Source organism: Notechis scutatus, chromosome 4 (genome assembly GCF_049901735.1).
Source record: "Notechis scutatus isolate UNSWTSFEM ecotype Mainland chromosome 4, rNotScu1.2, whole genome shotgun sequence".
In the NCBI taxonomy this organism is placed as follows: domain Eukaryota; kingdom Metazoa; phylum Chordata; class Lepidosauria; order Squamata; family Elapidae; genus Notechis; species Notechis scutatus.
In genome coordinates, this window is record NC_142012.1 from 15,353,823 (window position 1) to 15,381,063 (window position 27,241).

Below are 27,241 nucleotides of genomic sequence, written 5' to 3' on the forward strand. Positions count from 1 at the left end.
ATCCTGATGCGACCAGATTCAATTATTATGACAGCACTTTGTTATATAAGACAAAGCTGAAATATTCTGTCATTTTAGAAAAGTGACTTGGTTTTTGTGAGATAGAGGTACTGAAAATGTTAACCTCTTAAGCATGGATGTGTTGTTGAATAGGCAAAAATGTTGACATCTTACGGAAAACCAAAATTCCTCATTCCTCTCCGTATTATTGTTCTATCATCATTAAAGTGGCTGGATGACTTTTATTGTCTGGCTCAGAGAATAAAATACCACTTCAATGCCTCTTTCTCACACCGAGAAAAGGATCTGGAATTCAGGACTATAAAAGGGAATGTGTGCTTGTGATGGGGTTGTGTCCAGCTACTGGACAAATTTGTACTTAGATAATCTTGCATTGCCGCACTGCAAAGTCAAACACGATATCCACCTGGTAAGTGTATTGAGCCACAGTTATTGATTCATTAACTGTAGCACTTTTGAGTTGATATTCTGAAAGATTTTCTACTTTCCCTTTCAAGCAGTTTAGCAGGGTGAAAGAAAGAGTGCATCTAGCAAAAATGCAGATAGTCCTCAACTTGCAACCACAATTGAGCCCCAAGTTTATTTTACAACTTTTCTTGCCGCATTTGTGAAGTGAATCACTACAATTGTTTAATTAGTAACATGGTTGTTAAGTGAATCTGGTTTTCCCTTGACTTTGCTTGTTAGAAGGTCACGAAAGGAGATCACATGACTCCAGGACACTGCAACCATCATAAATGTGAGTCAGTTGTCAGGCATCCACATGTAAATCACCTTGAGATGCTACAACGGTCATAAGTGTGAAAAATGGCCGTAAGTCACTTTTTTCAGTATAACTTCAAAATGTCACTAAATGAACTGTTGTAAATCGAGGACTACCTGTAAAGCAAAATCTCATCAGCAGTAAGAAATGAAAGGTGGGTCTTTTAAATGCAAATCTTGAGCAGAGATGAAATTTAAAAGTTAAGAGGCTTTAGAAAGCAATCAACTCTGCCTGAAGTATAAGCAATGACATTATCATTGATTTATTTAGGATCATACATGTAAACACTTTCCTTTCAGGAATTTACAATGGTTCCCAATGGAGACCTTCTTCCTTCATTTTTTTTCCTCAGGAAGCTGTGCCTTGTGAAAAAATGTAGCTGGGAAGACCCAGAGGGCCAGCCAAAATTCCCAGTCCAGTTAATACTGCACTTTTCTTACACAATGTTAAGAAAAATATCCCTTGGAAAAATAATATGCTCAACAATATAATGAGCACGAGAGGGAGTAGACAAAGGGTTGGGTTTTTAAAACTGTTGGAAGATTGACTTCCATAATGAAATATCTACATGTGCTAAGCCTACAGTATGGTCTCAATGGTATCAATACCATTGTTTGAACTTCAGCAGCACAATATTAAGAGATTGGAGATATAGAAAGAGCATATGGGTTTCCCAAAGGTGCTTTTCAAAAGACAACTGAACTTCCTTTGTTTTTTCCCTTGAAGACGTGTCACTTCTCATCCAAGAAGCTTCTTCTGAGGAGAACTGAAGAGAACCAAAGAAGCTTCTTGGATGAGAAGTGAAACATCTTCCAGGAAAAAACAAAGAAAGTCCAGTTGCCTTATGAAAAGCACCTTTGGGACAACCTGGATGACAGAGAATCTCCATAGATATTTAGCTAAATGTATGGATTGCATTTATGTTTCTAGAGGTAGTCCTTGAATTATGGCCATTATGAAACCTGCTCCTTGTGGTTGTAAATCATGACGTTCATAAATTGGATCGACCACATGACCAGCCCACTTTTATAACCTTTTTTGTGGTGGTTGTTAAATGGTTGTATTCATTTGTTTATCAAATTTATAGGCCACCCATTTTACCTCAAGGTAAGTAGTAAAGTGCAATCATAAAGCAATGCTGCAGTTGTAACGCAATCATTGCATTCATTAAGTGAACATGATGGTTTTATGTGAACCTATGGACTGGTTTTGCCAAAAAAAATAAGTAAATCCCATATTTTGGCAAAACTCTCATAAACATTGGAAATGTGATTGTGAGATGCTGCAAATGGACGTAAATGCAGGCTGGTTGGTTAGCACCCAAAGTGCAATCATGTGGCCTAGCTGTCAGACCTTTGAATCCAAGTGCACTGTAATGCTAAGCAATTTGTCTTAGATAGAGGACCACCTCAAATCTATGGAATTTGGGAAACAAATTTGGGAAATTGCTTCATATGCTTGGAAACATTGAGTTACTACTGCTGGTTTTGCTACATTGGCCTAACAGGTAAGTCCATCAGTCTCCAAGGGAGGACACTGAAGATGATAGTGGTGGAACTCACCTCCAAGGGGGATGAGTCTGCCTACCAAGATGAGGTGGACCAGTTGCTTTCGTGGTGTGGAGGCAATAACTTGGTCCTCAACACCAATAAGACCAAGGAGCTTATAGTGGACTATAGAAGGAACAGATCAGACATCCAGCTCTTGCTTATCAATGGAGACTGAGTGGAGCAAGTGGCCAGTTTTAAGTTTCTGGGTGTTACCATAAAAGAGGACCTGACTTGGGGTGCTCACATTGCAGCACTGGTCAAAAGGGCTCAGCAGAGATTATACTACCTGAGACTTCTCAGAAAACAACAACAGAATGAAAAACTGCTGGTGACCTTCTACCGCTGCACCACAGAGAGCATTTTAACATACTGTACCTCTGTATGGTTTGCCAATTGCACAGGGGCAGATAGGACAGCACTCCAGAGGGTTAATGTTATTGCCCAGAAGATCATTGGTTGCCCTCTCCCCTCTTTGGAAGAGCTTTATAGCTCCCGCTGCCTTAAGAAAGTTCAAAACATTCCCAAAAATCCATCTCATCCTGGGAACCCTTTTTTTGAACTATTACCATCTGGCAGACGGTACAGGACAATAAAAACAAGGACAAATAGGCTGAAAAACAGCTTCTATCCCAGGGCAGTAGCTCTTCTGAATTCTACTGTATAGTGCAATGTTGGTGTGGTGTCGGGGTTTCGGTTCAATGTATGAAGTGTGAAGGATATCTCTTTGTGTTTATTTTCATGGTCATGATGTGCATTGAAGATGGTATTTGATTTCATTGTATGAGGTGCAATGACAATAAACTAAACTAAACTAAAACAACAGATTGAAGGCCTCCTCCTCCGCCTCAGAGTTATCATTATCTAGATTTTGTTCTTTGAAGCTGCTTTTGGGTGCATGATTTTTGTGCTGGTGGTTGTTATATAGAGGGATTGCTTATTTACAAAATGACTTCGAAAAAAGGTGTGGCCAATTATAAAATATTTATCAAAAAGCAGATTGGAGAAGCAGTTCCCTGTTCTTCATAGCATCATCATCATTTAATGACCCCATAATCCCTTGCAGGATGGAGTCTGGGCAACTGAATGGAATTAGCAGAGTGTTTAATGGCCGGATGCCCTTCCTATCCCCAGTGTGGAGTTTTGTTGGCAGATATATTCTCATTGTGCCCAGAGAAAGAGAAATATCTGTCTCTACCTAGATTCGAACTCACAGTTTCTGATTGTGAGGCAAGAGCTCCACCTCTAGGCCACTGCACCATCCCTCCCTGTTCTTCATAGCATACCATTCCTTAATTTAAATGGCTCTCTTGTTTGCACAAATAAGCATGTAAATAGAACTGACTGCAGCCACCTCCCTTTTCTTTTCTTTTCTTTTCTTTTAGACATTGGCCCTGCCTTGTTTATTCATGACTTAAAGAGAGACATGAGCAGAGTATATTGCTGTATAAATCAAAACACACAATTAAATGACAATTAGGAGAACAACTTATTCTTTTATAAGACGTGCACTTTGGGGGATATTACAGCTCTCAGGTTTTGGATGGAATTCCTTCTCTCTCTATTGAATCTCATAAGGCTTTGAAGAAGCCAAAATGATTGAGCTAATGGTTCTGTCCCTTTCTGTAATTATTGTCTAAGCAGAGTTTATTATAACTTTTCTTACTTTGTTCTTTTTAACACTGAATCAGGTTGAATGAAGTGAGATATCCTTGGAGGTTTTTTAGAATTCTGAGACTATATGCCAAATGCCTCGGGAAGACAATTAGCAGAACTGACCCAAGTATAAAACTGTTTAGACAAAATATGCAGAAGAAAAAGATGAGCAGCTAATGAAACGAAACACACTTGTCAAGTGAAGTGTGCATTGACATAACCCAGTTTCTCGTTTTATAAGCAAATTTAAAGTGGTGGCCAAAACTTAAGCTCTTGCAACAGTCTGGTGGTGCAAGGAAATGTATTGGAATTCTGATGCAACTGCTTTGCTAGAGCCTCTTCCATAAATCCCACAGACAAAAAGGTTATTAATAAATGTCAGATATAGTAGTGGCTTGTGCATAAGCTGAAGAAGCATAATTTTAAGTCAGCTGTAAAGACATTTGTTTGCTTAAATAAATTTATATGGCTGTCCCATTCACTTTCAGTGACTCGGCGGCTTATAAACATACCCAATATAAAAACAATAATAAGTAATAACCCCCAATTTTATCTCTGTAGGGATGATGTTCTGCAGGAGAGAACCCTAAACAGCTTTAAAACCGTATGCATAACTTTATTAGGACTTCATACATCTGATGAAGTGAGATGACAGAACAATAAACCAGAGGAATGGCTGGCCTTCGGAAGTTGTGGGTGCTCCATCACCAAAGGTGGTATTCAGCAGGTTCTGACCAAATCTGGAGAACCAGTAGTGGAAATTTTGAGTAGTTCGGAGAATTGGCAAATCCCACCTCTGACTGGCCCCACCCCCATCTCTTCTCTGCCTCCCAAGTCCCAGCTGATTGGCTGGGTCTTCTTTTGTTGCTCTGCACAGGAGAACGGAGCTGGAAAGCAGGTTAGTGGGGTGGGGAGGGAATGGAGATTTTTGCAGTATCTTTCCCCTGCCACGCCCACCAAGCCACGCCCACCAAGCAGAGGTGGTATTCAGCCGGTTCGGATCAGTTCTGGAGAACCAGTAGTGGAAATTTTGAGTAATTTGGAGAACCGGCAAATACCACCTCTGACTGGCCCCGCCCCATCTATTTTCTGCCTCCTGAGTCCCGGCTGATCGGCTGGGTCTTCTTTTGTTGCCCTGCACAGGAGAACGGAGCTGGAAAGCAAGTTAGTAGGCTGGGGTGGGAATGGGGTTTTGCAGTAACTTCCTCCTGCCAGGCTCTCAATGCCACGCCACGCCCACAGAACCAGTAGTAAAAAATTTTGAATCCCACCACTGTCTATTACCTTTTAAAAAGAGGCTTTAAAAAAGAGACCACCATTTGTCTAAAATGGTACAGGGTCTCCTGCTTGATCAAGGAGTTGGTCCAAAGTCCCTTCAAACTGTTATTCTGTTAATTGAACGCCAGAAAAACTTATGTATAAATTGTGTTTATTAGCATTTAAGGTTGTTAGGAATATAAGTCACCTAACAGGTATTTGGGTTAGAAATATATAAATCAGGATAAACATTTTAAAACTGTATCTTTAAGAACATGCAAAACTGTAATTAGGTGTGGTTTCTCAAGCGGCCATAAGATGGAGCCAGAAACCTGGTTTGTCTTAGCCTTAGTCTCAGAAGAGAATGTGAGTAAATCTCTGTTTCCTTCTGTTGGAAAGTATTGCCGTTCCTCCATTTTTCTTAATTGACTGATATTTCTGGATTTGATGTAAGTCTGATACTGAACTGTTTTTGACACTGGAATTTGTTATTGGATTATCCCTGGATTGAAAAACTGACTGATTTACCTGTGAATGACTTTGGACTGCTTATCTTGAACTTTGCTTAAATCTTTCTGGAAGTAAAAACCTACATTTACTGTACAGTGTATCTGTGTTTTGTGTGTGTATTATTCAACCACTTCTCTCAAATACGTCTCCCTGTATGCGCTCATTCTCCTAACGGGGAATTACCTCAACAAAGGTGCTATAAGACTCTGATTTCTTTAAGAATAAATGTCTCAATAGTTCCCACAAGTAAAGTTTTTGAAAAAAATCACATTTTCAACTAAAAGAAAGACTATACACTGCTTTTATACACATATTATCCTGAGAAGCCAATGTATCTGTTCTACAACTAGGATATGATAGATTCCTTCTTCTTCTGTCCAGTAACTGAGTCCAGTAACAGTTGATCATTATCTTTATATTATGCCCATTCATGGGATTATTATTATTATTTAAATGGCATATTTTAAAATATTTTAATATTTAATATTTTTTAAATAGCATATCAGTCAAGGTCCAGATGAACAGCTCTAAAGACTTTCAATAATTGTTTGCTTGTTCTCCAACCTGCAACCTTTCAAATGTACAGCGTTTCCCCGAAAATAAGACCTAACTGGAAAATAAGTCCTAGCATGATTTTACAGGATGCTTGTAATATAAGCCCTACCATCCCCCAAATAAGCCCCAGTTAAGATAATCAGCGAGACAGACACATTTAGTACTGTGTTTCCCCCAAAATAAGACCTAACAGGAAAATAAGTGCTAATGCGTCTTTTGGAGCAAAAATGAATATAAGACCCAGTCTTACTTTGGGAGAAACACAGGTATGAGATTGCAAGTTCCAGAATTAAGAGCCAACGTGGCAGAGAATTCCGGGAGTAGTAGTTTCAATTCACCTGGAAAGGACCAGTTGGAAAACATGTTTTATGTGATATAATATCTAGGTTTGACATCTTATCCTCCTTGGAAGATTTTTGTAGATTGTATAAAGTGAAAGGCCCATTTTTTTTTAGTTTTAGAAAGTCCAATTAGGCCAAGAAAAAAAAAGGTCACTTGTCAAGCATGCTACATTCCATTGTAAAGACATGGCTGAGTCTTTTTCTACGGCTCTTAACATGATTAAACAAATGAGGCCTACTGGAATGGAACGGAGTTGGATTTTTGAAGGAGATTCAACAAGCTTGGCTTGGTTCAGGAGGTCCATCAATAAACAAAAAAAAAAAATTTGACATGGAAGAAAACCATAGAAGGCAAGAGATTCAGTGATTCACTATGATGGCAAGAAACAAAACAGAGAATACTGCAATAAATGTCTTTTAATGGGCTCATTAGTTTTCTTGTTTACGTTCTGAAATTTACTGGTTTTGGAAAGTAGCATCATGGATACTTTTAGCCTTTCCCAGAGTGATGGCCTTAAGATATTTTGAGACTCCAATTCCCAGAATTCCCAGCACACATATCCCAAGGGCATCTGATAGAGGAAGCTTGCATTACATTTAACATGGAAAGATTTCAAAATACTGATGGGTAATGGGTGGGAAGGAGAGGAGAATATACACCCTGCTATGGAAAGAGGCACAAGTCATACTTTTTGAATGACCAGGGCACAAAGCTGAGCTGTAGTTTTAAAAACCTACACTTAGATAAAAATAACTATTGAATACAGGTAGTCCTCAACTTATGACTTCAATGGAGCCCAACATTTATGTTGCTAAGTGGAGACAGTTGTAAGTGAGTTTTGTCCAATTCTATGACCTTTCTTGCCACAGTTGTTAAGCGAATCACTGTTGCTAGTTAAAATTAGTAACACGGTTGTTAAGTAAATCTGGATTGCCCATTGAATTTGCTTGTCAGAAAGTCGCAAAATGTGATCTCCAGGACACTGCAAGTGTCATAAATACGAGTCAGTTGCCCAGTGTTTTGAATTTTGATCACATGACCGTGGAGATGCTGCAACATCTCCATTGTAAGTGTGAAAAACGGTCATAAGTCACTTTTTTCAGTTATACTGTAACTGAATGGTCACTAAATGAAATGTTGCAAGTCAAGGACTACCTGTATTTCTGATGCATAGCAAAGCCTGCTAATTTCTCTTCTCTTCTCTTCTCTTCTCTTCTCTTCTCTTCTCTTCTCTTCTCTTCTCTTCTCTTCTCTTCTCTCCTCTCCTCTCCTCTCCTCTCCTCTCCTCTCCTCTCCTCTCTCTCTCAAAAAAAAAAAAAAAATGAAATCCAGACAGCTGTGAAGAAAAGAGATTGATTTATTCCCAAAAGCAAAGAGATTTGTCTGTGAGGGTAGCTATAGAGAAAATGAGGTACGAAAGGGCTGTTTTATAGAGGAGCTGGTCCTTGGTGTGGGTTTTGAGGAATGTGGTGTGTGAATGTGTTGGTTCTAGGATGACACCTGAGGGGAATGTGTGTGTGTGTGCAGGTATGTCTCCCCTATGGTGTTTATTCTGGTGTACATGCAATTTTGCTGAGAGACAGTTTATATTAACTCTATTTGTGTTTACAGACTTTCTTCTTTGAGGTATGCATTAAGTCTGTGTAATTTATTTGAGGGTTTAAGGAAGTTTGAGTTAAGGATTTCCCCCCATTAGTTATTTTTTATTTGATTAACTTAGTTTTAGCTTAGCTGTCAGTTATCTAGCGGAGACCCTGATTCTCGAGACATTGTGAATTCTATTAATGTTTACGGAAAGATGGAGACAGTTTAAGGAATTGAAATATACGGTATTTTGATATAAAACTTCCCACACTTGTTTGGTAATGAAACATCTGCAAGTCAGCCACCAAGTTCAGAGAGCACCAAAGACCCATTAATCCCCTTCCTCATATCATATCTAGAAACTGCTGGGGGATTTTGCCCCCCACGCTCCCCCAAAATTAAGGCTCATTGATCCCCAGGTCAATTCTTGTTGGTGTCCAGAGTAAGAGATAGATCCTGCCCTTGGATTCTTGTTCCCTTTGTTCTCTCCTTGCCATCTAGAGCAGGGGTCTTTAACCTTGGCAACTTTAAGCCTGGAGGACTTCAACTCCCAGAATTCCCCAGCCAGCTTTGCTGGCTGGGGAATTCTGGGAGTTGAAGTCCTCCAGGCTTAAAGTTGCCAAGGTTGGAGATCCCTGATCTAGAGTGGCGTTCCTATTTCACCTTCATCAGGCCAGAGGTAGTGATGTCCTTGGGTTTCAAACAGCTTGCTGGAGAAACCCTTGGAGAGAGCAGATGGCGTTTGGCTGGCCTCAAATGCTGGGTCAAGCAGGAATGCTGTAAATCACAGTGACAAACAGCAGTCACCGCTGCTGGTTCTTTGGCAAACATCTCCCTATCTGGCACGTCCATTATTAGAATGCCACAAAGAGAAATATTAAGTCCAGGAGGTGCCACTCAGCAGTCCTGAGGAGCAGATGGACTGCATCAAACCAATGGGTCATACTGGTGTTTGGCAGCCTCTGTTAGGTCCCATTATCATCATAGGATTGGAGCCAATAGTGGCTGTGTGGCAGAGAGAGAGAAAAAGGCTCCTTAAAAAAAAATCCCTTGCTTTACTCTTATTTGTTTTAAAAATAGATATGGGGTCCACCCCCATGTGTAGTTCAAGGCAGCTTACACAACTAAAAAAAATACAAGGGAATACTATATGTCCATTATGCATCCCCCAAAGAAAATCCCACTTGGTTCAGGGCTGGTTCTGAAGCTTTCAATACTTCACGTTATAGGATGCTTTTAGAAGGTTTTATCCTGATTTTTTTTTCATATATAATACAAGGCAGCAAACATTCCAATATTCCTAGTTCTGATGTAAGATCCTTGTCTGTTCTTGAATCTGACCTCCATAGGCCATAAAAGATGAATAGGCAGAATGAGAGTGGCCAAAAATCAGTCATTTTAGGTAGAGGATCCTCGATTGTTCTTGGTTTGTGATGGTGATGGTGCAATCAAAACTTCAACTATATTTATGGACAATCACTCCATCATGTTGGCCCTCTGGACATTTTTTGGCTGTTCCTGGTGAACACTCCTGAAGGAAAGGGGATGCAGAACCTTATTGGCTTTTTGTTCAAGGGCAGCTTTGAATGTAACTAAGGAAGCCAAATTCCACAGGGATGGAAATCGTATTATTTGTAGAGCATCTTCTTAGAGCAACCTCTGTTGCCAGAATATAAAACCTAGCTGCAAAATTCATGGATTTCTAGGTATGGTATTTTGGAAAATGTCATTTGTAATGAAAATTCTTTTTTGTGCATTATTCTTTTATTTCCTGTTCTTTCTATCTATTTATTTATCTATCATTTATGTATGTATCTATGTATCTACCTACCTATCATCTACCTACCTATCATCTATGTATCTATGTATCTATCTATCTGTATCTATCTGTCTATCTATCTATCTATCTATCTATCTATCTATCTATCTATCTATCTATCTATCTATCTATCATCTATCTATCATCTCTCTCTCTCTCTCTCTCATCTATCTATCTATCTATCTATCTATCTATCTATCTATCTATCTATCATCTATTTATTGTATAGATATATGTGTGTTTTTTTTTTGTGTGTGTGTGTGTGTGTGTGTGTGTGTGCATGATAAGAGGAACTAGAACAATCCATGTGCTAGGAGATACTTGTTGGGACATTGGTGTCAACCTAGCAAAGTAGTCCAGACAAGAAGCACAAGTAGATGCATTAATTCCACTTTTGTTATAAGGCCGTGTTAACAGAATCTTGCAAGTTTGATAGTAGTATATTTCTCCCCCATCACTTGTACAGCCTAAGAAACTGGGGAGGGTCCCTTCTGAGACATTTGCCATGCCTCCATTCCTGCTGCAGGCACGGCTGCCTCTTGTCTGACCATTCCCCTGGTTGTGGCTCTTCCCCATCTCCCAAGGACATTCGCACATGCCGTTACCCTGTTTGACCCACTTAACCAGGCTATCAGTTGAAACTGTTTACACACAAAGTGTTTGCTAGGACATTAAGGTTGAAAAACCCAAGTCAAAGCAGAAAAGGCATAAACTGCTTCTTTGAAAGACCAGTGTGTCTCAATGCGAACCGAAAGAAACATTTTACATAAGCTGCATGACTACTTACGTCTCCCAGTTTCCCAGTGGAACACTTTTTTTTATAGTACTGGTTTCTTTTCATCCAGATGTTTCTCTCCAGGCTTAAAAGACATTAACATAAACCACATATTCAATAGGAGGGATCTTGGAAGTGCAGGTAATCCTTGATTTACGACCACAATTGGTTAAGTTAATTTTGCCCCATTTTACGACCTTTCCTACTTCCGTTGTTAAGTGAAACATTGTAATCGACAAGTTAGTAACCCGGTCGTTAAGTGAATCTGGCTTCCCCATTGACTTTGCTTGTCAGAAGACCGCAAAAGGTGATCACATGATCTTGGGACACAGCAACAGTCATAAGTATGAACCAGTTGCCAAACATCTGAATTTTGATCACATGACCATGAGGAGATTACAAGGGTTGTAAGTGTGAAAAACGGCCATAAGTCCCTTTTTTCAGTGCTGTAACTTTGAACGGTCACTAAATGAACTGTTGTAAGTCGAGGACCACCTGTATTTTGTGACTACCAATGGAAAGCTCTTGTCTCGGCAGGCAACTTCTAAAAAGCTCAGCAGAATCTTTGATGAAATACCATGAAATTAATTTAGTCACTCAAAGTCACAACAGCTCTGGGAATAGTGACTTATGACTGTTTTTCACACTTATAACTGTTGCAGCATCCCTAGGGTCACGTGATCCAAATTCCGGTGCTTGGCAACTGGCATGTACTTACGACAGTTGCACAAAGTCAGTGGGTGAAGTCGGGTCTGCTTAATAATCTCGCAATTCACTTGACACCTGCTGTGATTCGCTTAACAACTGTGGCAAAAAGGCCATAAAATGAGACACAGCTCACTTAACAATTGCTTGGCAACAAAAATTTGGGGCTCAACTATGGTCATAAGTCCAAGACTACCTTCGCAGCTCTCCCGCGAAGTCATGCAAGACCATGGAGCCGGGGGAAGAAATGTGCTCTGCAGAGCACAGCCCCATGAAAGGTTATTAATAAAAGAAGCCTTTCTCTTGCCAAAGGAAGAGAAGAAAAATGGCCTCGTCTCAAGAATGGGAAGTGAAAGCAGGTTGCATCTGGCCTTTCCCCATCACTCCGTCTTTTCCTAAGGGGTAGAAAATGCAGACTTTACTCTCTTTCAACCAGGTAAATAGGAGCCAGCAGTGTGCAGCAGCAGCCAAAAAAGCTAATGCAATCCTAAATTGTATTAAAAGAGGGATGCAATCAAGATCGAGGGAAGTACTAATACCACTCTATAAAGCCTTAGTAAGACCACATCTAGAGTACTGCATCCAGTTTTGGTCACCACATTATAAAAAAAGATGTTGAGACTCTAGAAAAAGTACAGAGAAGAGCAACAAGGATGATTAGGGGACCGGAAGCTAAAACATACAACGAACGGTTGCAGAAACTGGGCTTGGCTAGTCTAGTAAAGAGAGGACCAGGGGACACATGATAGCAGTCTTCCAATATTTGAGGGGCTGCCCCAGAGAGGTAGGGGTCAAGCTATTTTCCAAGGCATAAGGAATAATGGATGGAAACTGAACAAGGAGAGATTCAACCTGGAAATAAGGAGAAACTTTCTAACAGTGAGAACAATCAACCAATGGAACAGAAGTTGCCTTCAGAAGTTGTGGGAGCACCATCACTTGAGACCTTCAAGAAGAGATTGGACTGCCATTTGTCAGAAATGGTGTAGGGTCTCCCGCTTGGGTGGGGGGGTTGGACTAGATGACCTATAAGGTCCCTTCCAACTCTGATTATCTGTTATCTTTCTTCATACCATAATGATGCAGTGAAACCAAGCTAATAGAATAACACAGCCTTCCCCAGCCTTGTAAGATCAACTTGGAAATTTCATTATCCGATGACTTGAAATTCCTTCCAACGATTTTTCTTTAGCTTGTTCATTCTCCCCCTGCCATTTCCCCCTGCCAAATACGTATACCCCATATTTCTCCAAAGATAAGACCAGGTCTTATATTAATTTTTGCTCCAAAGCAAGCATTAGGGCTTATTTTCATGTGATGTCTTATTATTTTTTGTTGCTGATGGTCTTAACAGCCTTATTTTTGGGATAGGGCTTATATTAGGAGCATCCTGAAAAATCATGCTAGGGTCTTATTTTCGAGGAAATATAGTAGTCCTTGACTTAAACCATTCATTTAGCCACTGTTCAGTTACAAAGGCAATGAAAACAGTGACTTATGATCGGTGCTTACACTTATGACCGACCATTGCATCCCTGTCACATGATAAAAATTCAGGTGCTTAGCAACCGGCGTACATTTATGACAGTTGCAGGATCCTGGGATGACGTGATTGCCATTTGAAACCTTTCCAACTAGCTTCTGACAATCAAAGTCAACGGGGGAAGCCAGATTCTCTTCGCCATTGCAAATTCACTTAACAACTGCAGTAATTCACTTAACAACCATGCAAAAAAAAATCATTGAAAAATCAGGAGTAACTCACTTAACAATCACCTTGCTTAGTAATGGAAATTCTGGTCCCAATTTTGATCATAAGTTGAAGACTATATATATATTTATTTCTGGAGAACTTCTTATATAGGCACCCAAGGTGATTCACATCAAGGGTAGATGCACAGTATAAAATTAGTATGCTCCAGTTGTACTCTAGATCCTTTGGACTTCAATTCTCATCGCTCCCAACATGGCCAATGGCATGGATTGTGGGAGTTGTAGTACAAATCATCTGACAGATACCATATTATCCAATTTCTGGGGTCTTCAAATTCAGAAAAGGCATGAGGATCCAGCATCTTTGGGACTGTATTCCCTTTTATATTACCACATCATCCTCACTTTTTTTCTAAATCAAAGCAATTATTTGAGAAAATGAATATTTTTTAATTGGAAAAACAATGTAACCGAGCTGATTAATTACAGTTATCATTCTTTGGTAATTGCTTCTCCAAATCAATTTAATACCAAGAGGAATATAATAAGAAGCAAATAAAAGTTGAGCTTTTAAGGAAAGGCAGGATCTAATCAACAGGATGAATATATAAAACAAATTCACTGTCTTGTCATGTTTTCACTAGCAGAACACAGATTCAAAATCCATTTCCTTGTTTCAACAGAACAGAATCTTCTTGCAAATTGGGGCTTCCCCCTTACTGTATTTGAGCTACAAAATCAACAAACCAGAATTAATAAAGACACAGTTTATTATATTTATTACTGTGGAAATCCAAGATGTAAAACAGCAAAATGTGGAACTTCCTGTTGGGAGTTGCCCAAACCAATAATGTAACTCTGGCATATTATTATAGAACCGGTTCTCACATGCATGTTTTAAAGTTAATACCCAAAATAAATGCTACGGTACAGCTTCAAGCTAAAATTAGCTATTTGGTATAGCACATCAGTCAGTAATTTTCCCTGTTAATATATATATAAAAAAACTCACAGCTACACGAACATAAGGCAGCTTTAGCAGCCTAAAAACCTCATTTCAGGAGATAGATTGGATCCTTGGCAAGCCAAGTCAGTCAAGTCAAATCCCAGCTATAAACCAGATGTTGGGATTGCCCACTATTCATACTTTAATGTATGGTTAGGCTAAGAGTTTGTATTTGCGTGTGTGTGTGTGTGTGTGTGTGTACCACAATGCTTGTGTCTGTACATTAGACCTGTGTGAAATCTTTTTACTCGAGACTTCAAATTGGGATTGGCCCTCAATCCATTCTAGCTCATCTGTATATATTTGCACTGGTAATGATTTCATGAGTTTAAATATAATTTGATAGTTTCTAAGAAGGCAATAGTTGAATGATTCAAATAGTACTTTCTAAGGCTACTTGAATGTTCTTGTTGTGGTAGAAATGGGTGGCTGATATGAAATTGGGATTCTTTTTATGATCCTTTAATCACGGGGAGGGGGGAACAGAAGTATCCAGGGGCCAAAGAGGTTATGTGGGCAAAAGAATTGGTTGCCACACAATGTGTTGTCCCTTTTTTACATGTGTTATTTGGCATACACACCCCACAGACATCCCAGAGGCGTTGGCCCTTATTATTAATCATGATTAATAAAGGCTACTAAAGCTGCTTATATTCTGAATTCACACAGCAAAGTCCTCAAGAATCAAGAACAATATCTCGTAACATGAAATGTGCTGGTGTTATGAACTTTTGAGGGGAACATCAAGGGCGCATTATTGCTCGACAGCAAATGCATTTCAGCGTGCCCATTGTATTGTCACCGTGAGTCCCAAGTCCCCCCCCCCTAAAACAACAACACACACACATATATATACTCTAGACGTACTCTGTCAATTGCTCTGCCTGTTTAAGTCCAGTCTCTGGAAGTGTTACCTTTTCTTTTTTCCATTATTGTCAGTTCTTAAAATATTTAAGGTATTTCTCTATGTATTGGAAACACTATAATTAGAGGTGTTTGGGTTGAATTGAGAACCTTTAAGACAAATGTTCCTGTTTCCTCAAAGTCAAAGAAGCTCATTCTTTTTGTCTTTTTCCTGTTTAAATCCATACTTGGTTTCATCCATTACTGAAAAGTCAAAATTTGTTGTAAATGAAGAGAAGGAGGCAAAAATAGAGGTCCGGTTTTTGTCATGCCCTTCAAGGCCATCTACATTTGGATAAGTGTCTTTTAGCTGTTGATTTCTTCTATTGTTCTGGCTTGTTATAAGAGATTCATAATCGTCGGTTTGTAATGGATCCTCACTAGACAATCTCTTCTAAGGACTCAAGATTCAGAGCCTCATCCTGAAGAGAAAACGTGGAAGAAAACATCCAAAGATTCTTTTACGGATGCCACATCACAAACCATGGGGACAATCTGGATGAAAACAATGCATCTGAAGACACAAGAAGAAGCAAGAAGAAACACCAGTTCTTCGGAGTGTGAAAGAGCTGCAAAGACAGTTTGCCAACAGCATGATGAGAAACAGTAAGAGAAGCCAAGCATTCAACAACTCTTACCTAACAACATCACTAACATTTACTATTATTCAAACGATCCACATAAATTTCACATTTTGGATAATAGAAGAGTGTCAATATTACAAACTCCATCAACAGGACAAATCCCATACATGGAAATTCAATAATCAAACACTTATCCAGGGTGGAACTGGATAAATATGGGCAATTTGAGAAAAGAGCAAAATCTAAAACAAAGAAGATGCCGAATTAAGTGTTTGGTGATTGGCGAAATTTTTCAAGCTGGACTGTTTCAGATTATGTATGGCTGACAGTAGCTAAACCATCACAAAGATGTATTGCTTTATTGTGGAAAGTAAACAGGAGAATTTAGGAAATATAGCTGGTGAAAACTGTACATTTCTGCAACTTTCTTTCAGATTGGTAAGGCTAGCTAGGAAGAGAATGCTTATAGTAATTGTATATAAAGTACTTTCAGGAGTCCCAAATGCAATCATACCCATGCATTTTTCTTTTAAGAAGCTGTTCTTTCACAGATATTTCTTGGAAAAATGAAAAATCCGGTCATGAGTATTGTTCTACAGAAAAATATGTTTTTTAAAAAAAAGTTTAAAAGAAAAAGAATTTGGGGAAGAAAATTAGGGACAGAATGTAATAGAAACTGGCAGTGTTAATAGCTAGAATGTGAGAGGCCCTGTGGCTATTTTGCCCAAGTACCCACTAACTTGACATGCTGAGACTCTAATAGAACATAATTATCCTTCATAATTAGGAATGGTTTCCTTTTCCAGACAGAAAATTCACCATTTAAAGGAGTGGTGGAACAGCTCAGTTTAAAGATGCTGAGCTTCTCAGCTAGAACTCTGGTTCAAGACCCAAGCTCCCTGCAATGGGGTGAGCTCCCCCACCTTTTTTTGCTCCAGCTACTGTCCACCTAGCAGTTTGAAAGCATGCAAATGCAAGTAGATAAATAGGTACCACTTTGTTGGGGAGGTAAGTGTTCCATATGCCTTTGGCATATAGCCATGCTGCCCACATAACCATGGAAATTTTTTTGGGCAATGCTGGTTCCCTCGGCCCAAAAACAGAGATGAACCCTAGAGTCAGACATGACCGACAGGGAAATCTTTACCCTTTCTACCTAAAGAATTCCATGTCTGCTGGGTTGGGATCAGCAGGAAAAAAAACAACCAGTGGGATTAGAAAGCCTACCCCTATCTTGTTTCTTAGTTTAGGGGCCAACTCCACTGATTTCAAAAATTTGTTAGTGCATAATCTTCAAATTACAATACAACAAGCCAGATTTTAGCTCCTTGGTGTAACATTTCCCTCTGCTGCTTTCAAGAAGAACCCTTCCAGATAATTGCGTCTTTACAGAGGAATCCTAAATAAAACCGGGTTCACCTGAAGAATAACATTGATTTACATGAAGGTTATTAAAATGGCTCAATTTTTGAAAAACCTCTTTAGTTATTAAGCACATAAAAGCAGTCAAATTTCAGTAGAATAAATGAACAGAAGTGACAGGATTATAGTTTTAAGAATCTCAGCTCTGCTGGTAACACGAGTAACTTATCTAATCTTTGTGTTTCTACCCTGGCCTTCTATGAAGATAGAGTTTTCTGGCCTGCCTTTTCCAAAAACTGGGGAATTGTCTTCAATGCTAGAGGTAATATACAGCACAGCTATTATGAATAGCACAGCTCATGATCATGTTCTTTTCCATAATATATATGATTCATGGCAGCTCAATATGACCAGGAGGTATTTTACAGTACTTTTTGAGATCATATATTTATCCTGATCAATGTTTCTCAACCTTGGTTATTTGAAGATGGGTGGACTTCGGCTCCCATAATTCCTCAGACAGCCATACTGTCTGGGGAATTCTGGAAGTTGAAGTCCACACATCTTCAACTGTCCAAAGTTGAGAAACACTGAACTAGACTGACATGGTCTGCTCTAACTTAAATTAGATCATCAAGCTATCTTGCCTGGAATTTTCCCCAATCTGCTATCTAGTATTTCAGCTGATACTGGACAAAACACTGTGATTTCTACATGGAAAGCATGTTAAACAATTACTGAATCTTCTCATATTTGCATAGGGGACCAGATAAAAATACAATACGTCGATTTCCATTTGCTATTTGTGATTTGTAGCCCATTTAAGGGAACAGGACCTTACTTGCTTGACACTGATCTTTTTAAGAATAATCAACTGTACTTTGAGTACATTATAATAAATTGTTCCCTAATAAAATGTTTTTCAAATATACAATTCCAAGTTAGCATGAGAATCTTGAATATATTTATTCAAAAATAAGTCCTATCAAGTTCAAAAGGACTGAATCTCAGGAAGGTGGGGAGAAGCTCATCTTTTTTCCCCAGGAATTTATATAACCACTTTCTTTAACCTCTTCTTCTTTTTAGCTCTCCATATAATTAAGTATAAGTAGCCAAGAGTCACGAGGACTAAAGTCAAAAGTTAGATCCCACAAATCTTCTCAAAAGGAGTCAGTTTTTTTTTAAACGAGCCAGTAATCCCTTGCATCAGGGTGGCGTCAGGGCGACTGAATGGAGCTGAAAATATCTGCTGCGAACTCTGCACAGGAGTCAGGAAGGGAATCTCCCAGACTCTATCTATATAGAGTTTGCAACAGATATTTTCATTTGGGCCCAGAGAGAGAAATATCTGCCACTACCTATGATCAAACCCACAGCCTCCTGATTGTGAAGCAAGAGGTCCACCTCTAGGCCACTATGCCGCTGTCAAGAGGCAGTCAATAACTCTGCAAAATACAAGGGGTTGAAAGCTCAGCTCACTTCTTTGATTAAATAATGCAATGTTTTTGTTGGATTTGCAGTGTAGCACACTGTTCAAAGAAAGGTTGAAAAACTGCAATGTCTTTTCAAGAAATTTTCTGCTGTAGTGATTGTATTGAACTGCTAAAAGAGCTGATTTTGCTGCAAGGCAAACGATAAAGCAAGGCTGGAGAAGATCTACATTGCAAAAGCTCTAAAGTTGATGGTTAAAGGTAAAGGTTCCCCTTGCACATACGCGCTAGTCGTTTCCAGATCTAGGGGGTGGTGCTCATCTCCATTACAAAGCCAAAGAGCCAACGCTGTCCAAAGACGTCTCCATGGTCATGTGGCTGGCATGACTAAACACCAAAGGTGCATGGAACGCTATGACCTTCCCACCAAAGTGGTCCCTATTTTTCTACTTGCATTTTTTCCATGCTTTTGAACTGCTAGGTTGGCAGAAGCTAGAAGTAACAGCCCCCCCAAAAGTAATGATAAAAAAAATGATGCTGGTTGGAAGCTATAAATATGATAATCACAAATGATCACAAATTAAACATATTTTTTCCATAATAGAGGGGAAAACATGTTTTTCTACATTCATGTGATGGTTCAGTTCAGTCCAAAGAAATCATTTTTAATATTTGATTTCAATAGCAATGGGTAATATACATGGTTATTTCCCATTGAAAGCAATGGAATATGGATTTGATTAAAGTTGGCAGAATGAATGATTGCTATCGGTATTGCATTTCCTCCCACCCCCCCAAATGGTCTGATTAGAAGCATAGTCTTTTTATAATAACATTAGGCAGAACCACAAAAGTCATGAAAATCCCTGAGATTTAGGCTGCCTTTTCTGGGATTCAACTCATTTAAATTTACTGGCCTAGATTATGCATCCTATGAAGCTATAATGTTGCTTGTATTTGCCCCAATATACCGTTAACCATAATTATTGAACAAGTCATAGTTAACAAAGGAACTTTCTTAGGTTTAATCAATTTGCAGAGAAAATTCCACACTTTTGTTCCATGTTTTTCTAAATATATTCCAAGCAGATCTGCATTATCCTTTCATTATATTTATATTTTTAGAAGTAATTTTTTGAGCACACAAATTTCTCAACCATGGCATCGTTAAGATGTGTGGACTTCAACTCCCAGGATTTTCCAGCCAGCCATGTTCCCCAAACATGCTGAGGAATTCTTAGGAGTTGAGGTCCACACAACTGAAAGATGCTAAGGTTGAGAAACACTACCAGTTAGTCCAATTTAAAGATTAAAAAACAACAACTAAGAAGGAACATAGTTGGGTTGATTTACTTATCAGCAATTAAAATTCAGACAATAAGTGAAATATGCTCCAAGGTCACATGATCACAACCTTTCTCAATTCTGCTGAACTGCATTACACTTCTCTTTCAGTTATAGCAACTGTTTCTATATTAGCATCTGTTTATATAAATCGGCATATGCATCTCACATTTTTGGTGACACATGTGTATGTATGTGATCATCTTAGAACCAAAGCTAGAAACAGTTGTTTATGCACTGATGACTCTAGAAGCATCTACAGAGGAATACTATGCTGGAAAAAACATACAATTAATATCTAAAGGGTCTTTTCTCCAAAGCATCTGAAGGTAGGACAAGAATCAATTGATGGAAATTAATCAAGGAGAGAAGCAACCAAGAACTAAGGAGAGATTTCCTGACAGTGAGAACAATTAATCAGTAGAACAACTTGGCTCCAGACATTTTAGGTGCTCCAACACTGCAGGTTTTAAAGAAGAGATTGGACAACCATTTGTCTGAAATGGTATAGGGTTTCCTGCTTGAGCAAGGGGTTGGACTAGAAGATCTCCAAGGTCCCTTCCAACTCTGTTATGTTAACTGGAATACTGGAGCTTAGAACTAACAAATCAATAGAAGGGTCAAAGCATAGCTTCAAGCATGAAAAATAGTCAGAGACTGGTGCTTTTGTACCAAAGAAAATACAAATAGGACAGAAAAAGCAATGTTTATCTTCTTTCTCAGCCATGGATAAAAGCCCTTATTCTAGAACAATCTTTCCCAAACATGGAAATTCTTAAAATATTGGAATCACAGCTATGCCTTCCAAAATTTCTAATCCAAAACACTTGGAGGGTACAAAAATATTTGTAAAGGCTAGAAGATGCAGCAATGTCATAAGAAATGTACATGAGAAATTAAACCAGTGATCGGTAGGTTCCTGGTTCACTAAACAATGATTTGAATATTTTTTTGGGTAAATGCAGTTGTTTTTCCCTTTGATGAATGTTCTCAACCTTGGCAATTTTACCCTGTGTGGACTTCAACACCCAGAATCCCTTAGCTATCAGAAAATATCAGGAAACAAGCAGACAAGATCTATGCAGCAAGCATTAATAGGCTGGAAACACTTAGACTGCAAAAGTTTCTACCAATTCTTAATTTCTCCAATCCATCCTAGATTTCCACCCATCCGGTTTTCTCTAGTATTATGTGAAGTGCTCTCTCTCTCTCTCTCTGTGTGTGTGTGTGTGTGTGTGTGTGTGTGTATGTATTCATCCATTCTCTGAGAATCACTGGAGAAAACAAGGCACAAAACTAAAAAGAAAAATCAGCAAGTAAATGAATACAAATCCCCAATCCTTAAAACAAAATCTGGCTTTGAAGTATCAGGATGGTTGAAAATTTATGCACTTTTCATTTGAGAATAAGCCCTTTCAGTGGGGAAAGGCTGGCAGCAGCTGCCAATGGGCAAAACTCAGCTGGAAGGGTTTGGGCACCAGGTCTTGTATTTAATGTGTAGATGAGTCTCAACTTTGAAGGTTTTCTACAGTTAAGAAAGCGCCACTCCTTCTTTCTACTAGACCCCAACCCAACTTTCTTTCCACTCCTCAGTTTGCGAATGTTTTGCTACATTATCTCATGAAAAAAAATAAAAACAATCTATTTAAGATTTAGTCATCTCTCTCTTTCTATCTAAAGCTACTGTGGGTTACTTAAGTAACCTGACAGTTCTGAATTTTGCTTTACCAGGTACTTCTATTTTATTTGGCAATTGACTGGGAAGTTCCGGCATGAACATGAATGTTTCATGCGTTATTTGCAGAAATTAGACAGATGAAGGCATGTTAACTAGTGGGAACGAAATATCCTGTCATAATTTCCTCTTCCCACAACCCTGTATCAGTGTATTAGAATCTCAAACTGTATATCCATACAGTTCCTTGTACAAGTACACAAGTACGCACAAACGGATGTGTTACTTTCGGATGTGTTACTTTCCCCTCCTCCTTTCTGATTTTATTTTCTCAATCCAACACAGAAGAAGCCGCAGGACGAACACAGCAATTTGGGCGTCGAAAATTCTGCAGCATGGAATGAAAAACGTTGTGATGCCTCCCTTTCAATTTTTTATTTGAAGACGTATCTGAAGATATGGATTTTCGGGCTTGCGGGCTTTGAGCTTTAATCAGTTTTTCATGCTCCCTGATCTGCCTCTGCAAGTGGTTCTGGATAGCAATTCCCAATGATTCTGGATCGAGAGATGCTCCATAAACCTCCCAGGTCATGCCCTGCTCATCCCACACAACATCCCTGACACGCTTGGAGTGCTTCAGATGCATTTTCGCCTCGGCAGCGAAAACCTTGGGCCCTTTCTTCTTTTCACCATGACGTGGTGTAGGGCTTGAAGAAGTACGAACGGCTGGTACACCAAGCACCAGACCCTTCTGGATTTTATCATTCTGGATTCCTACAGCAGCACCAAAACCTCTGCTCAACTTAAATATTGGATTTTGACTGACCAAAGTTTCTGCCTTGGCATCCCTAGGAACTGTACCTTGCTTGCTTTCTGCTGCAGCTGGAGCACTCATTACTTGAGAGCCATTAACAGATCCTGTTGTATTCATCTTTTGTTCTTCAGATATGAGATGGACCTTTCCTTCTCTCTTTGGATTTACAGCAGTGGGAAAACTGGGCAGAGCTGTCTCAAGGTTATCAGCAGTCTTGATCTGCAGCTGTTTCTCCTGATAGGTCCTCTCCGTATCCATACTGATAACCGCCTTAGCTTGTACCGATGTTCTGTGACACAAAGGAGAAGGATTTCCTGAGAAGGAAGAGGGATCAGAGTGTTGATATATACTATCAATGGCTGGGTTTGCAAAACAGGGAGGTAGTTTAGTTTCAACGTTTGCAGGGAGCTGGGTAGACACAGGTTGATTACTGGAACCGACACCAATTTGGGAAATGGGTCTTGCTTTCTGCAGAACTGAATTGTCTGGCAGCTGCTGTGGAACATCACCGCAATTTTTAGCCACGTCTGTCATTTGTACCTCTGTCCTCTTGGCCAAAGTTTCTTGAGAATTTTCAGACGCCACTGAACACACCCTTTCTGCCTTATCCAACAATGCTGAGCTAATCGGATCAGGAATGTTTGTGAGATTCTCCTGAAGTCTGACATTAGAACTTTCCAGAGGCTTTTCTATTGTGGGTGGGATTTGAACATGTACCTTGTGCATGATGCCAATAGATGAAGGTGTTTGGACAGTGGCTGCAAAGTCACCAGTTATTTCAGATTGCTCTTTCCCTCTGGCTCCCATGTAAATAATGTGCAACTGGTCTTGGTCCTGTTTGGCCTCAGGAGACAGGTTCTCTCTTAAGAATGCCGTCAAGATACTTGGGCTGGTAGAAGCTGACCTGCTTTCCACACTAGGTACAGCTTGAACCTCAGCATCTTGATGAGACCAGCTTATCGTCCCTGCTTCTACGGATCTGTTCTCAGGCTTTACTGTCATCGTACCTGTTTCTTTGAATTTGGACAGGCTTGGTACCACCTTTGCTATAGGCTCATCACTAGTGATGCAGGATGTCTCTGGAGATCCCTTCAGGTTGCCTTCGGACGCAGTCTGTGGCTCCGTCTCAGGACAGAGATTTGCATCCTTTGCACCCCCTGATTCTGCTTCCACACAAACAGGAGCTTTCGGATTGAGACCCATCCCATCCGAGGAAACCAAGACTTGGCTGTTTGCAGAGACGATAACTTCGCATGCATTTTCCTTCCCTGCAGGAGCTGCTTCCTGGATATCAGAAGAAATAGTAGAGGAAGGAAGAATGGAGTAATCCTTGGATTTGCTCGCCGCAACTTCAAGGTCTCCTCCGGGCAGCATGGTTGCTTTATCAATTATATTATCAATTATATTACATGATTGTCCACTACCACTTGGAATATTTTTATTAGTCTCCTGGGTAAGAGGCACTTCAACTTCACCATGCACTGAGGTGTGGGCTTCAGGTGCTGGGCCTTGGACCTTGGCTCTGGAGCCTTCCTGCTTAGCGTAATTTACTGGTTCTGGAGCTGCCATGCTGCCTTCTTTGGAACAGCTGAAGGACCCAGGAGAAAGTATGTCTGGATGCTTGGTGTCATATTCACAATGCCAGTCACTCTTTGGAACATTGGCTTCTCTGCCAGAGTTCACTTCAAACAGGCATCCTCCAGACGGCTGGCTCTTGGCACTAAAAGGATATCCATTACTGTTGCTTTCTATGCTTGCTTGCTTGCACAGGTGTTTAGGAGATTCTTCAGCTGTGGCCAATGAAAGCTTAGTAGATCTCAGTGGATCTTGTACGGTCCCCATGGAAATGTGACACGATACAAATTCTAGGCAAATTCGTGCAGTGGCAGTTACAAATTCTTTCTAAGATATGCTCAGGCTGAAAGGATACATCAATCTGTTAAAAGAAAAAAGACATAAAGCACATTAATAATACGTTCATATAAAAATAATCTAGTCTTAAATTTTGAATGAAGACTATGGACGGTATCAGAATTGTAAACCTGCTGTCTTCTGAAAATAACAGGCACGAGCTGTGAAGTTCTTTCCCAAGAAAACAGACCTTCTTGAAGAAATGTTGGTAGTTGCTGTCTTAAGCCTTTCGTTATAACTTTAGATATCACCCAAAAAATCAACATCATGGAGAATAGAAAGACTATATTGATAAAACAAACAATGTCTTAGAGGGATTTCTCACGGATAAACATATAAAAGGTATAAGATTCTGGGAAGATCACAAGATGACATCAATTAGCCAGTATTACAGAAGTAACTGATGCAAAACACAGTCACCTAACCGGTAGTAACGCCAGTTGAATCCCACCCCTGATACAAGGCCAAACTTGTGTACAGACAATAATGAGCAGAGACAAAGAATTAACCTTATAGACAGAAAATAAAGAATAATTTTGGCATAATGCTGATTAGTCATTTAGCTGAATACTGTATCCCTAAATAACAATTCTGTGAATCAGGACTTTTTTTTCTGATTTCCATTTACTAGTTATTGGCTTGAGATTTTCCAGGATTTCTAACCTTAAAATATAGGCTGAAGAATAGCCACAGCATTCCCTCTCCAGTCTGCCACGCACACCTAGCTCCATGAACAAACAACTTTGCTAAATAGCACAAAAATAGAGCTGTTTCGGTAATCAACCTGGGTACGACCCTGTGCATGATGTGGATTCCAACCCACAGGATTCAGAATATAGTTTGCCGGAAACTGAGATTCTGGAATGTAGTAAGAGCACAACAGGGACCTATAAGCTTCACAAAAGGAAATGGAAAGTAGGCTATGTTTAAATGTGAATTCATAGTTGTATCATAATGACTTGAGCATATCAAACTGACATTATTATTCAGAAGCTATGCATGTGTACGTCTTCAAATCATTGTTGATTGCTTGTGACTGCTTGGATGAGTCCCTGAAGTTTATGTAGCAAGATTTTAAAGTCGTTTGGGCCTTGGGCCTTAAAGTCGTTTGGGCCATGTCTCTCACCCAATTGGCTTCATGCCTAAGGTGGGACTAGAACTCACATCTCCTGGTTTCCATTTCACTGGCTTCCTTCCTTCACTACACCTAAACTGGCTCCCATCCTGTCTCCTATTTGGAAACTTCTTGTGTATCTCAAACTTTTTCAGAGGAAGCACTGTGAGCAGAATAATGGCTAATTCATTGGCAGTTAATCAATACATTCTAAAACCTAGGCTTTAACTATGTTAAACTGACAGCCAAACTTGTATACCTTCTTTCTCCCTTTTCCTTTCCCTTTTCCCTTCCATGTGTCTACATTCAATTGTGCAACAGATGCTTTGTAGTGTGAAGTACTTTATACAATTGTATAATTTTATAAATCATAATACTTTTTAACAATCATAAAGAAAGGAGAATAGCCTCGCTGAGGGGTCCCCAACCTTCCAGTCCGTGAACTAGGCCATGCCATGCCAGCAACTGGACCATGCAAACAAGCAAAGCCCCATCCACAAGATGCAGGCAGCACGCAAAACATGCCCCTTCTGGTTCATGGAAAAAACTTTCTCTACAGAACCCTGGTCCCTGGTGCCCAAAAGGTTGCGGGCCGCTAGCCTAGCTGACAAAAACTGCAAAACTAATCTATATAAAAAGGTATCAAAAGTAAAACTCAAATTAGAATTAAGCAAAAACCCAGAATTGCAAGATGCAGCAAGATTTATCATGTAGAAGTTGTATTATCTTTTTGAGAGGGTGAGATGGGATGGAGTGCCTCTGGAATAGCTGGATTAAAACATCATTTTTTTGATTAACAGGTGTATCTGTGGAGTATACTAAAAAAAGTCAAGATGGTGCCCACAGTGATGTGATCTGTTTTTATGAATGTTTGTTTCAATCACACCAATGTGGCTGTCATCTTGACCTATTTTGACTCTGTGGACATGCCTGATAACGAAGATTTACTAGCTTCATAAAATGCAAACCGTTTTGATGGAACTTCTATATCTTGCCTCACCTTTTCAAAGCAGCTATTAGAACAAAAAAAAGGCGGCGGGGGGGGGGGGCAATTTTTCATACACATTTGACATTTTTCAAAAACATTACCTGCAATCTTGGGCAATTTTTGTTTCTTCCAATGACTAACCCCTTAGAGCTGAAGGAAGGGATTACTGTAATTATTTACTTCCTAAGACTCAGCTGGTCTTAATTATATAAACAGCTGGAGCTTGAAGACCACACACAGTGTTATTAAAACTGGTATGTAGAATTATTTCACGTTGAAACAAAAAAAAATTAAATTCCCTCAAAGTCTTCATTTATCAATTTGGTAACTCTCAAGGTAATAAAGCAGAAAATTCTACAGGTTTGGCAGTCAGATCCAAAGCAGGTCAATCAATAGTGTTAATAAATCTGCAATCCTTAATTTTCTCATTAAATATATGCAGCTTTCGGTTAAAAATAGTTGTCAGTGAAAGTTGTACATTGGCATTCTAAGAGTAGGAGATATGAGAGGAATGTTTAAAACATCATTATTTGGCTGAAATAAAGACGGGCTTGCATTTAAGTGACTAAGCTTAAAAGCATAATACAAGTACAATAAAGGCGTATACATTGAATGCTAGCATCTCAAGAAAGCTTTTCCCTTAGTAATGGAGATGTTTGCATTATATATTTAAATATTAGAGTCCTCCCCCTTCTTTCCCACCATTAAGCAATGGTGTCTTTACAGAAGAAATAGGCAAGGTGAATTGCTTGCTTTGTACTTAATGGCGGGCCATAAATTAACATTCCAGATGCTGGATGTAATGTGTCCTAAACCAGAGATCTCCATTCTTTCTGGCTGGGCAAAATGGTGGAGGTGGCAGT

General features: G+C 39.4%; 1 protein-coding gene across 2 annotated transcripts in view; it reads right to left on the reverse strand.

Annotated features, from left to right (window-relative positions):
* Positions 1-14,238: 14,238 nt before the first annotated feature.
* Positions 14,239-27,241, reverse strand: part of GPRIN3 (GPRIN family member 3) — a 40,455-nt gene continuing 27,452 nt past the window's right edge. For both annotated transcript variants that reach the window (XM_087962866.1, XM_087962867.1), the window contains exon 2: positions 14,239-24,301. In XM_087962866.1, the coding sequence (XP_087818992.1) occupies positions 21,883-24,207 (2,325 nt within the window). In that variant the 5' untranslated portion in view covers positions 24,208-24,301 and the 3' untranslated portion in view covers positions 14,239-21,882. The remainder of the gene's footprint in view (positions 24,302-27,241) is intronic.